The following is a 13,388-nucleotide window of genomic DNA, read 5'->3' as shown; positions in this document are numbered from 1 at the left end:
CTTTGAATCCACCAAATTCATTCAGTCGATAGAAATGCAGTGTAACGACTTTACAATTCTGTCTGAAATCAGGCTAGGTTCTTCTATACATCTAAAGCATAGTTTGAGTTGAATTTGGTCAAGTACCATCACAATTTGAGTTGTCAATTGACCCTATAGTGAAACCCAATTTGCCGGTTGTGATTATGTGGAGGTCATAGTTCATGATTGGCTGTCACTTTGCTCATAACTTTAAATTTTTGCTCCACTTGCAGAGGTCAAATCAAATACATTATGCAGACTGATATGTACATTAATCTATAAAGCACATTTCAAAGTTAGAAAGCACACAACAAGCATTAAACATAGGTACAAATGGAGAGAGAAAGTAATCAATTATAACTGCAGGGGCATGCCAAACTGACATAATAAAGAAATCAAGCAAGCAGAAACAAATGAGTGAAAAACAAAAACTATTGGATTTCAGTATGTTCTCGAACACAGACCAAATAAATACCTGTATAAGATAAGTCAAAGAAGGCAGTATATTGTCAACTGGGCATACACGTTTTCAGAATTATTAACAAAAGTCAGATAAATAATGGAAGTCTCGTATACGTCAAATGAATTCTCGAGAAAGTAATAATTCATTGACTAGAGTTATTGCTTGTAAGTATTCATCATATTCACAAGGTGAACTATCCACTGAATGCGCTGCCTCCCTGTGGTTATCTCACGACACTACTCTACGGCACATGCGGTTGCTAGGGGCGCCTGAGTGACAACAGACACCAGCTGTAACGGTGACTGGACAAGTGGAGGAAGAGAAAGCGTCGACAGTTAATGATAAGAAAGCGAAACTTTTTGACTTTATTTCATTATTGTTAGGTTTTTTTGTATTTAGTGACCTTGTGAAACTGAAGGAACATGGCGAGCGCTCTTAGTACAGTTCTATCTGAGATGGGCTGGGATGAGCGCTTTGCTATCCCCGAGCCAAACGCTGAAAACAAGGCTTTGATAGAGGAGGTGAGTTTTGAAAAGTTAACCAAACAAATGAAACCAACAAGTACAAGTCATTGCATAGAAAGCTAAATATGCTGTGAATGAACGTGTTCAATCTGTATTTGGCTGTGAGACTCTTAACGATCCCAAAGTAAACTTACGTAAATGACGTAAGGAAATGTTGGAAAACATTCTAACAAATAAATCTGAATTAATTAAAATGGCGAAAAATACAGTTTTAAATTCATATGCTGTGTAAGGACTTTATGAGGGACAAAAAATTACTAAAGTATAAATAAATACATAAATGAATAAATAAATACATGTTGGGAGAAATACATACAATAATGTATAAATAAATAATTAAATAAATGCATCAATAGATATATAAATAAATATATTCATATATTTATTTATGTGTTTCTGTGTCCATGTTGTACATGGAAAAGTAAATATGTAAATTAAGTGGGCCGTCCTAACATTACTGAAGTAGGATTGGTCAATTTTGAAAAACAGACAGAAGCAAATTTACATATATACTTTTCCTCTTACGACCTGGACACAGAAATAAATAGATGTGTAAATGTAAAAATACGGAAATAAATTAATAACTCAATTAATGTGGAAATGTATGCATTGATACATATATAACTGTAGAAATACGCTAATAAATGAATAAATACATGTAAAAATATATAAATAGCCTTTTTCATTAACAAAGTGTATTTATTATTTATTCATTGATGTATTGTTTTCAGCATTTATATATTTATTAATGCATTTATTTAATTATTTATTTATTTATACATTATTGTATGCATTTCTCCCAACATTTATTTATTTATTTATTCATTTATTTATACTTTAGTCATTTTTTGTCCCTCATAGGACTTTAAGGTAAATGCCCATCTGTAGAGAATTTAAAATGTTGGCCTTTTAAAAAAAAAAAAAAATTATCTCTCATTAATTATATAATTGTAGTTTAAATTCTGAATGGCCTGTGTTTTCTAGCAGTAGGTAATGTTTGTCCTTAGTTTTGTGCTAATGTCAGTGAAATCTTTTATTGAATTGCAGTAATTTTTGTTTGTTTGAATATAATTTAAGGATTAAGGTCACAAGGTACCCTATCACAATGTTTACTATAGGCTACATGATCTTAATTTAGACCTGCTCTCATATATGATGCATTTAATAATATGACTTCAACAACAGATTCGTAAAAAAGAGGCGGCATTGGTGCAACTGGAAAGCAAAGTTGAGAAAAACAAGGATCGAAATAAGGCCCTAGTCAATAATCTCCAAAATGCCAAACAAGAGCTGGAAAATACAGAGGTACGTATGTGCATCACTATATTTATTATCATAATATATTGTATATTTATTATGTGTTTGATATGTATTGCCATTTCTTGTTGTTGGGAAGAATAACCAGTGTCGAGTGTGTTGTTAATTTCTCACTTTGCTTTTTTCTAAATGCAGGCTCTATGGAAGGCCAAGGAAAGAGAGGAAGAGTTAGAGAAACACCTTACAGCCCTGGCAGAGAGGGAAAGAGGTCGTCTGGCACAGGAGACTGCTAAGATGGAGAATGACAATAGATCTTTAGCAGAGAGGAGTAACATGCTAGAGGTACAATATATACCATCCATAACATATTTAGTGTAGAAACAATTTTAATCATTGGTGCCAAAATTCTCTATTTTAACCAATTTCTACATCCTTAGAACCATATCTTCAAAGCCAAGCAGAAGCTGGAGGAGTTCAGGAACCAGATGAACTGGGACCAGCAGACCATGGACGCCTTTTTAGAGGAGTCAGCACGTAAAGATGAGGATACAATGGCTATCATCAAGTACGCTCAGCAAGATGAACAAAGGATCAAGGTGAAGGGAAAACACCTTTATATTTAAACAGGCTTCACATCTATTCTGTTTTCATCAGAAACGACACATCTGGTTTTAGAAATAACCTGAACTGACAGCTGTATGATCTCTCCTGATACAGTCACTCACTCTGGCCATAGAGAAGAAGACACTGGAGGCCAATGACAAGCGCAAAGTACTTGACAAAGAACTGACTGAGACTTTATCTGCACAGGTACTGTTAAAACACCCTGCACATGTCTGATTTTTGTCACAGTGATAAAACTAGCAAATGCTCGAAGACATTGACACATGCTAAAGCAACTAAAAGCCAAGTCCATGTAGAATTATTTTATTTGAAGTACAAAGTGCATTATAACCTGTTGCTATCAATCATGCCAAGTTACTTTAATCATCACTTGTCACTTTATCTTGCCATTCACTGCACATAATATCTTAATTCCCTGCATAGTTAACTTCAGCATTCATATTGTACTTGTATATATCCCCTATTTTTATTTTTATTTTTATTTATCTAATCTATTCTGTTTACATTTTTCTTGTGTTTGACCTTCTTCTACTTGTCTTTTGCTGCTGCAACGCCCAAATTTCCCCTCTGGGGATCAATAAAGTATTATCCTATCCTATCCTATAAGGCAAATGTATGAGTAGTTGCAAAGAAATGTGCTTTGCAGACTTATAAGAGGAATTTAAATATGAATTTGACACAAAAACTTTCTTCAGGATGTCTGACAATCTAGTCCCTTTACGTTGTCAATAAATTGAACACAGTGCCAGTGGCATCAGGCAGATAAATGAGTTAGTTTAAGAACGGCTTTGGGTTGGACATCAAAACATTAGAATGTTTAGGTCAGATATCATGTAAAACACATACATTACATCATGCTGTTGTTGAATATTTCTCCCATTGAAAATCTTTGAAATGTTTGCTTATATATTTTCTCTGTGTTCTGAGCAGATTGCTTTAGATAAAACTACAGAGAATTTGCAGCAGGCCCACCTTGAGACAAAACAGCTCATCCACCAGTGGGAAAACACCATCAAACAGATGAAGCAGAGAGACGCTGAGATGCAGCAGTGTGCGCTGGTAAATAAAACGCACACTGACTCAAAGTAAAAATATGCATTTATGAACCAAAAAACAAACAGAATGTATTGAATACTAAACTTTACTCCCTGAGTAACATTTGTTTCCACGTCCCTATCTTGCTCCTTGATCCATCCAGCAACTTGCCCAAGCCGACCATAACATTAGGGAAAGAAATGCCACTATCACAGAATGGAAGCACCTGCTGGACACTGAGAGGAGCAACAACAAGGAAACCGAGAGGAAGATAACTATCGCCAACCAACAGGCTGTAAAGCTACGGCAGGATTTAATGGAGCAGGAGAGTCACTGCAGGAGGCTGCAGGACGAGGTCAGTTCCTCAAAAAGCATGAAAGGCATTCATATTGCTGTTATCCTTTAAAAAAAATGCTCACTGAACGTGTGCATGAAGAATGTGACAGTCTTCAAATAACGTACCTTTTTAATTAACTTCATCCTTTTAAAGATATCACATTTAACTTTGAATACCCTGCAGCTGCTGAGTTGTAAAGGCACTCTGGACAGAACAACATCAAATGTGGAGTCTGTGAAGTCGCAAATAGCCAGACTGAAGAAAGACATCCAAGATAACAATGAGAAGTCAGTGAAATATTACAACATGTCTGTTGTTGAATTCCACCTGTAGCATCTTGTACACAAGTTCTCTCTGTATGTGTGTTTCTGTTGTAGACTGAAGCAGGCCAGGACCTACAATGTGGCTCTGGAAGAGAAGCTGAAAGTTGTGACTCAGACCGCCCTCAGTGAGGAGGAGCGAGCTGAACAGATGGACAAGTTCTTCAAGGACGAGGAGCAGGCGATCAAGGTAAGCAGCCCGAAGACCCTGAACTCTTTATTTTCTATGGCAACGATTGGCATGGACCACTGTTGAATTTTTTCAAACAATAACGAAGAGAAGCATACTACTAGGAAATAAATGACCTTCAAATTAGAGAACCTAATAAACTGAAAAAAGTACATAATGTCCCATTTGTTGGGGTGGGATGTTTTAAAAAAAAAAATGTATTGTAACCATCCTGATGCATGCGACCATGCTTAAAGTAATGAAACATTTCCTTGATGAACTCAACCACTGTAATATTGTAATTAAATAAATTGTCTCAGATATGTTTTGGTCATATATTGGTAAGAGATATAGACTTTATGGGCTCATCAGAGATGCAGTGCCATAAAGTCAAGTCATAAAGTGTGTTTTTACCCAAAGTACCAATTCTTGCTGCATGTACTGTCCAAACACCATAGTCCAGATAAGAAAAGTTCCGATTTACTTGAAATGTTAGGACATTATTTAAAGGTGCCTTTGACTATATTGTCTTCTTACATGAATCAGAATTATATTCAGCATTATGTTCATTTTGGGATTGTGCCCTGAGTTTTGTTTCTTTGACCTCCGTACATTGAGATTGGTGGAGGCTTTAAGGCCTGTAAATGGCCATGAATGCACCAATACTGTCACGTGTGGTAAAAAAAAAAAACAAGTAGGAGGACCCACTCGCAGAAAACCCCAAAGTATTTATTTGAACAAAAAGGGCAAAGGGCACAATAAGGCATACTTTTCAAAAATCTAACAACAAAAAAACCAAACGACAAAACCAAGAGCCATGAGGAAACTACAAAACAGGAACACGGAAAAAGTCTGACAATTCGTGGTGCAGCTTAACTAGAAATTCCATAACAATTGTCCACTAAATACAGGAGGCAATCAAACACAGAACACAGGTGAAACTGATGAAGGCAGTCAGAAAGGGAGGAAACCCACAAAGAGAGGAAGTAAGACTAGATATGACACAAAGGGGCAAAAACTACAAAATAAAACAGGAAACACTGAAAACTAAACTCTGGATTATCAACCAAAAACATACAGGAAACAGAAAAAAAGGATCGAAATTACAAAATAAAACAGGAAATCACAAAAACATGCAACAAACTAACTAAACAAGAGTAAATGATGACACATACCAAGGTTAACAGACACTAGATGAATTAAAACTGAAAAAACATCAGATACCAAATCAGATTTTATACCCTACTTTTTTGTTTTAGAAAAACATGTTAGAAGTTTAATTTTAAGAAATCTGTGATACATATAACATGATTGTTGTTTTACTCTGTTATGTTATATATTATTTTGGTCTATGTATTGCTGTAGGAGTTGGAAGTCCAGCTGCGTGTCTGCAGGGAGGAGCTTTTCCATGGTAAAGAAAACTTGCAGACTCTGACAACAAAGGAGAAGAATTCTATCACCCAAGTTTCCAGGAGCAAAACCACCATCACCAGCCTGGAAAGCCAGCTAAGAAAACTAGAGAATGAATTAATAAACCAGCAGTCCACCCTGCACAAAAAGGCACGCTTACCAAAGCCGACACACACACACACACACACACACACACACACACACACACACACACAAATCTGACCTGCTACAATTACACAACCAAACTGTCCTTCTGCTGCTAGACTGCAATTCTAATACATTTTTTAACCTTTTTCTTTCCTGCCCTGTGTAGGAATTTGAGATTCACCAAATGAGTAATAAACTTGCTAAGCTGCAAGGTAACCTTCACGAAAGTGAAAAGCAAGCCATGGGTAAGACCATTGCTGAGCTGACCGAAGCCCTGGAGGAGAAAAAGATGATGGCAAACATGCTAACAAGTGCACTCAAGGAGGCGGAGGTGAGTCAAGTACTTGTTGTTTTTTTAATCTCATTGTTCTTTTCTACATTTTACAGACACCGAACCAGTGAAACTAATTAATTCAAAACTTGATTCTGACAGGATGATATTCGCTACTTGAACAAAGAGATGGCAAAGTCAGCCGCTCAGAAAAGGGATCTGACCGAGAAGATGGAGGAGCTCAAACTGCAAAAAACCACCAACGAAAAAGAGCTGAAGAGAATCAGGCTCAGGAAACAGGTAACTGACTGATGTCATGGCAGGTAAGCAGAAATCTCTAAAGTCATTGGTGTATGATCACCACCTTTAGAATGGGTTAGGATGAAGAAATAAATATGCACTTATTTCCACTGCTTTATTCAAGGTAGTATCTTTCTTTGGTCTTGTCCCTGTTGTTTTTTTTAGCCTCATACCTGTATGTAACTCATAAATACATATATACATATGTAAAGACAGACAGACAGACATGATATACAATATATAAGGTTGTAGTTTAATTTTAAACATTTGTTTATATCATTTATTGGAAATTAATTATTCTGTCAACAACTCTACAATGCCAGGGAATAGAAAAAAGTGGGTCCTTACAATTTTCCCAGAGCCAAAAATGGTGCACTAACAGTCAGAAACATACGTTTAGAAAACACAGCATATCCTCACATTTAAAAACAGGAACCAGAAAAGGTTTTGAACATTTGAGCTTTGCTATGTCCAACAATGCACATCATGACTTAATCTTAATGACGCAGAATACATTTATAAAAAATTAAAACTTTTAACAAATATACTTTCATTTTGTTGTTGTCCCTGAAATAGTTAATGCCATTACTTCCCTAGAAACAGCAGAGAATCTGAAAGATGGCACCATCTACATGCAGAACAAAACCACACACTCTGTTGTTGACATGTTCCTCACCAGGACAACATGGTGGAGCACAACATCCTGAAGATGGAGTTGAAGCGTAAGAGGGATCTGCTGTACAACAAGGAGGACAGCGTGCTCTCCTTAGAGAAGAGGAGGCTGGAGCTGCAGAGAGCCATAAAGGAGCGAGAGGACGAGATCAAAGTCAGCAGGGAAATGCTCGGCCAGCAGCTCAAGATTAGTGAGCAGGAGAGGCAGAGACTCAGGTGAAAACTTTGAATAAAACTTTTCTCTTTGTTTATCTAGCCATCAATCCTTCACATAACCAGATCAATATTTGCTTTACATCGTTTTTCATTTCTCTTATTCTGACATAAACATTGTTTCAGTCAACATTTTTACTGAAGGATCTCTTAATTGAACTGTTTCTGTCTCAGTGCTGAGCTGAATGAGAAACTGTCCAAGATCGATACTATGAAGAAGCGATATGAGGTGGTGATGCTTACACTGGGAGCTCCTGAGGGGGAGGAGGAGAAATCTCAAGCATTCTACATCACAAAAGTAAGATGTCTTAATATTCTCCTTAAAGCCTGTTGGCACTATAAGGGGGTGTGCTTTGTTCTGCACTGCATTCTCACTCTTCAATCACTGCTGTGTACTTTCCATCAGGCTGCACAAGAGAAGGAGGAGCTAAAGCGGAAGGGAAACAGTCTGGATGCTGATATCCGCAAGATGGAGCTGGAAAATAAAGCTCTGGAGAACACCATCCAGTTATTCAACAACTGTAACTCTGACTTTCGAAAGTCTCTTAGTAAAGCAAGTGAAGCCAGTACGTATGACCTGATATACAGAAGTAGACTAGACAACTCACACACTCACACTCGTATCAGGGATCATCAACTTATGTGACTGACTATAAATGTACGATTGATTGCAATGTTTGTGTTTTAGGTCCAGAGAACCAGGAGAAAGTCAAACTTGAACAGCAGCTGAGGGCCGCTGAAGAGACAGTGAAGTTTAAGAGAAGACAGATACAAGAGCTCCAACAAGACTTACAGGTTCAGTTCTTTTTATAGACAGAGCAGCAACACACCTCATTACAATACTCCCAGAAGTAACTTATTGTTAAACTCACCCGTAAGCAGTCAGCCTACCTGAAAAAAAAAAACATTTTCAACTGTCTAATGTTTGTTACTTATTCCGCTTTCATTGCTAGTATTGTAATCTTCCCTCAGCTGCCCAAAATCACAATCATCCTTCTTTATGGTGGGTTGGGGTGCACCTCATATTTGTTGATTCACCTCTTAGTTACTGTCTTTCCTAAATGTTTACTTCCATTACATGCCAGTATATTCTAAGTGATATACTAAAGATTTAGAAACGTCTCTCCTTGTAGACTTTAGTTCCTCTAAAACAGCTGTCGTTCTGTCCAATCAAAGGACAGGGCTGAGAAAAATACATAAAATGAAGGGCCACCAATATATTCAGCATGATGTTAATGGCTTGATATCTTTTTTTATTTTGTATGCCTTCATGGGGTAAAACATGTCTTAGAGTTACATCTATACATTTATACTGTTGAGAACTAAAAAAAAAGGACTGAAGATGATCCTGATTTATTCATTTGTATTTTTTTAAAAACTTTTTAAAAAAACTTTTTTTATGTCCCAACTTTGTTTACAGCATGGATTCCAGGGCGTCTTTCAAACAGTACTACTCTTCAGTATCACACCACTAGCTTGTTGTATTATTCAGTTTTGTCCCTTCTAGAGTATTCATTGTAAGCGACCCACTACAGAGCTTTGTATAGCTTAGTCATCCAGTGAAATTGACCTGGGGGGCCTGCGTATGTGCATGCTTTTTCACCTTACTTTAATGTGTTTTGTGTTTGTTCACTGCTCTCCATTTACAGGACATGAACAATACCATGGAGAGTCTGCTGCAGCAAGAGCAGGTGAAGACAGAACAGATCGATCACAAACAGTCACTCATTAGTAAGCTGAAGAAAGAAATTGCATCCCAGCACGAGAAAATCGACAGAGCCACGAAGCAGGTTTGATGTCTAACTGTTTTACATCGCACATCTGTTTTACAATAAGAGAACTTTAAAGCTAATTGCTTGGAATTTAATCTTATTTGATAGGGGTCTTTTGGTTACAAACTGTTATGCACTGATGTCCTTAAATACGACCATTTTCTAGAGGTCATTATGATCGTCATTGTTCTGTCTGCTCAGTGTTCTAAACTGACCAAAGGGATCCGCTCTGCAAAAAACACCAAGACTGAGACTTTTGAGGAACAGGACATCAGGCTGAGGGAGCTGATCGAATTCAACAAGAGTATCAACAAGATGCTGAACGAAGCCATGGAGGACAACCCCGACCTGAGATCAGTGCTGGAGAAATACTTCCTGCAGGTAGAAAACCTTAAAGACTACAATTTATTCTTTTGAATTCAGAGGATTATTTGAGCTTTATATCATGATCTGCTGTGAGTTCCTGTCATTTTATGGCACCATAGATTTTATTTTAGTAAATATAAATCAGGTTTTAAGAACTTTCCTGTTTAATTCTGCCACTTCTCTCAGGCAAACATGTGTCTCCCATCTCCATCTTCCACTCCAACGAGCCACCGGAGCTCCAAAACGAACTCTGCTTGCAGCTCATCCTCTCTCAGGTCAGAGGATCTGATAATTATGTTTATTTTAACAACTAAAATGTTAAAGTTATGATCTTAATTTGGTACCATTCATTTTTCTGTATCTGTATCTGTATCTGTATCTGTATCTGTATCTGTATGGTCTTTCTCTGTAGGTCTGCTGGATCCTCAGCAGGCAGCAGCCCCAGGGCCTCTGCACTGCACTCCCCCGTACTGAAAACTGTGGAGCTGGGCCTGGATCTGAATGTGACCTCTCCTCCTTGTACCTCCTCCAGAGGCTCCAGCTCTGCCAGCAGCAGCAGCAGCAGAAAGTTGAAGAACCCGTAGTGTGCTGCTTGTCGGTCTACTTCATGTTTTATTATCATTCCTTATTGACAGATGTGGATGGAGATCAACTAAACACCTCATGAGAAAGATGGTTATGGTTACTTTAAGTGTCCTATAACTGTATAACGACAGGATGGGACATTTTAAAATGCCTTTAAAAAGATTGTTTGGTACATTTAAAAGTCTGTTATGAGTCATTTTCTAATTGTAATATTACTCTTACTTTTTTGTTTGTTTGGGTATGTATCTGAATGTAATCCAGCCTGAAGCACAGTTGATTTTCACAAAATAGCCTGGATATGTTCACAATGTGTCAGTAGACTTCTCTCTTCTAATTTGAAATGATTCATTTGATTTTGCTTGTTTAAGCTTAAGAAAAACTTTATTCACACATAGAAAAATAGCTACACAGGCACTTGTGACCTTTGGACTAGAGGATAATAATAAAGAAAATCATATTCTTAGAAATAGTGGCCATGACACATTAAAATGAGGGGCCTTCTCATATTTCATTGACCAGTGTGGGCTGTCTGTCCTACATTACAAGTGTCTCCTCTTGAGGGAGAAAATGTATTGTAGTTCACAGCCACACCTTCTGGATAAGTTTCCACTTCCTTGTGTGGAACAAAAAAAGCCAGAGCCTTTGACGGACCAGAGGACGCTTCTTCTCTCCATAAATTTCACTCTTTGAATTTTTTATAATCTGCAAAAAAACGTAAACATGCTGCTGCTGATCCTGTTTGCTGGATGTTTGACCCGGTGTGCTGCACAGACAGGTGAGTAGACCTCCAGAAGGCTTAGGAAAATGAAAAATATATATTTTTGTCGGTTAACTCTTAAACTCTTAAAACTTAGGTTCTGCAATACGAATTAAAAATGTGGTCTTTTCTATTTAGATGTTTTCCCAGTGTCTCATCCCTTCTCTGAACCAGAGACGTTGACCATGTCTCCGTTAGAACCAATTGAAGCAACATCTACCCTTCAAACAACAGATTCATCAGACTATGGTAAGTGTTGTTTGAGCATGCTACTGAACATGGGATTCTAACATGAATGAGTCTGAATTCTATTTTGTATGCCACACAGTGATAGTGATCTTTGAGACAGTTGTTCAGTCCACTCTGGAGCTAAATGAAACAACAGTTGCTCCAGTCTTAAACCAGGTCAGTCACTTTGCCTTGTTCACAGGTATAAATACCTTTTCAATCATTTTGTGTCTGATGCCATTAAAACATTTACTTTGATACAATGTGTGCAGCACACTGACCACTCTATGAAGTTATTGACTGCACAGTGGAATCAAATGTTAATGTGATGAGTTTAGATTTTGTTTTTGTATTTCAGCTCCAAAAAATCATCCAGGGGATCCAACCAGGTCTGGACTTCAAACCGACATTAAAGAAAATCACCAAAGTCTGAATCCTTAACTCACAAATGTGTATTTGATCACTTGTCGTGCAGGAGCTGGACTATATTAAGACTTCAAAATGAAATTCTCAACAATGAAGTTTATATAAAGAAGATCTTGATGCAGAGATTTGAATGAACATTTCTTCCTTTTTCTGAAGAGTTGCTCCTGAGCATTCAACAGTTGTGTTTTTATGTTTTAAAATGCGTAGAACTGAAGAACTGAAAACTATGGCCAAACGACATATATACAGGTTTTTATTTACACAATTGTAAAGAGACAGTCTGATTCTAAAAAAAAGACAAACATGCAGAAACTGTGCCTGCCTTGATCTAAAGATAGATATGTCAAAACGCTGCTTGGAGTCCAGCTTTAAATTCCAGACTTTAGGTATAAGACAGTTTATTTGTTTCCTGCAGTAATGAGACTGAAAGGAGTTATTGTTGCAGGTGTGTCTGTTACTACATTAAAGGCTCATGTCCTGTAACCGGAATATAAATCTGAGTGACATGTCAGTGAAAGATGTAAAATAAACAGTATGGCAGTCATTCAATGTAATCCAAAGGTCTTACTTCCTTTTCATACAACTTTCCATGTTTGCATCTATGTACTTCTAGATTAGATCTTACACTTACTGAACATCTAATAGATTGAACGGCCTTGTCTAATTCGACTTTGTTTCTCTTGAGAGCTTGAGATTTACTATTTCCACTATCTTTATTCTCGCTAAGAAATTCATTTAACCCATGAATTCTCTGGTTCTGTTTCGTCTCTCTGCTGTTTCAGGAGGTAGGTCCTTACTTATACTGAAATAAGTTATTGTGAGGTATATTACATGTAGTTACTAATGTTTCAAATGTATCAATCATATTGTTTGTAATCATTTGTGAGTAGACCTGTATGCCCTTATATGCCCATTCTTCAGTCACACTCTCAGTTTTATTAGGCAGAAAATCTGAATCAAGCGCCATCTGTATAACAAAAATGCAGTCTTTGTCAGAGTTTTACATTTTACAAAGACATGTATATCACTCATGTGTTTCACTTTCTGACAGTAATGATCGTTGTCTATAATATGAAGTACCTGATGTTCATTGACAAAGTTTTGGGGAAAATGATGAACTGTCACTCAAAGGGGAGAGACTCTTAGCTTAAAAGACAATAATCAGAGTGAGATAATGTTCCACACGACAAGTTTTGTTCAGTAAGTGTAATAGTTTGACGAACCCTCGATTATCTGTTGTGTTATTCCTTTCATTTTTAAGTGAATGTTACTATCAACATGGCAGTTGTGAAAAAACACAATAATTTTCTAATTTTAAACAAATCAAACTGGGTGATATGTGAAGTTCAACGTTTTGTCAGTAGAGGGCGAACAGGCTGAAGAGGGAAACAATCCTCTTCTGACTCAGGCTGCTCGCATTCAATACTTTTCACTCCCCACTACTTAAAATATAGAATATGTTTGCTGTACTTTCTTTAGATTCTAACACTT

General features: G+C 37.0%; 1 protein-coding gene across 1 annotated transcript; it reads left to right on the top strand.

The window, feature by feature from the left end:
- The first annotated feature begins 63 nt into the window (after positions 1 to 63).
- ccdc39 (coiled-coil domain containing 39) lies at positions 64 to 12,073 on the top strand. Its single transcript, XM_061044157.1, has 24 exons — positions 64 to 187; positions 255 to 1,005; positions 2,194 to 2,313; positions 2,461 to 2,607; positions 2,703 to 2,861; positions 2,983 to 3,075; positions 3,820 to 3,948; positions 4,088 to 4,279; positions 4,445 to 4,548; positions 4,639 to 4,771; positions 6,116 to 6,310; positions 6,474 to 6,638; positions 6,741 to 6,878; positions 7,558 to 7,766; positions 7,938 to 8,061; positions 8,170 to 8,329; positions 8,452 to 8,558; positions 9,413 to 9,553; positions 9,737 to 9,916; positions 10,088 to 10,176; positions 10,314 to 11,261; positions 11,382 to 11,492; positions 11,572 to 11,648; positions 11,830 to 12,073. The coding sequence occupies exons 2-21, from the start codon at positions 907 to 909 to the stop codon at positions 10,483 to 10,485; spliced, it is 2,856 nt and encodes a 951-aa protein (XP_060900140.1). The 5' UTR covers positions 64 to 187; positions 255 to 906; the 3' UTR covers positions 10,486 to 11,261; positions 11,382 to 11,492; positions 11,572 to 11,648; positions 11,830 to 12,073.
- Positions 12,074 to 13,388: the final 1,315 nt, after the last annotated feature.

The sequence above is a fragment of the Labrus mixtus genome, chromosome 8, assembly GCF_963584025.1.
Source record: "Labrus mixtus chromosome 8, fLabMix1.1, whole genome shotgun sequence".
Taxonomy (NCBI): Eukaryota; Metazoa; Chordata; class Actinopteri; order Labriformes; family Labridae; genus Labrus; species Labrus mixtus.
This window is presented reverse-complemented; position numbering and strand designations above follow the sequence as displayed.

What these genes read in the sequence shown, in the direction of transcription:
- ccdc39 (XM_061044157.1), top strand. Translation starts at nt 907, where the DNA reads ATGGCGAGCGCTCTTAGTACAGTTCTATCTGAGATGGGCTGGGATGAG. An exon ending in AAGAGCTGGAAAATACAGAG is followed by an intron (nt 2,314 to 2,460) that starts GTACGTATGTGC and finishes TTCTAAATGCAG; the next exon opens with GCTCTATGGAAGGCCAAGGA. An exon ending in ATCCAAGATAACAATGAGAA is followed by an intron (nt 4,549 to 4,638) that starts GTCAGTGAAATA and finishes TTTCTGTTGTAG; the next exon opens with ACTGAAGCAGGCCAGGACCT.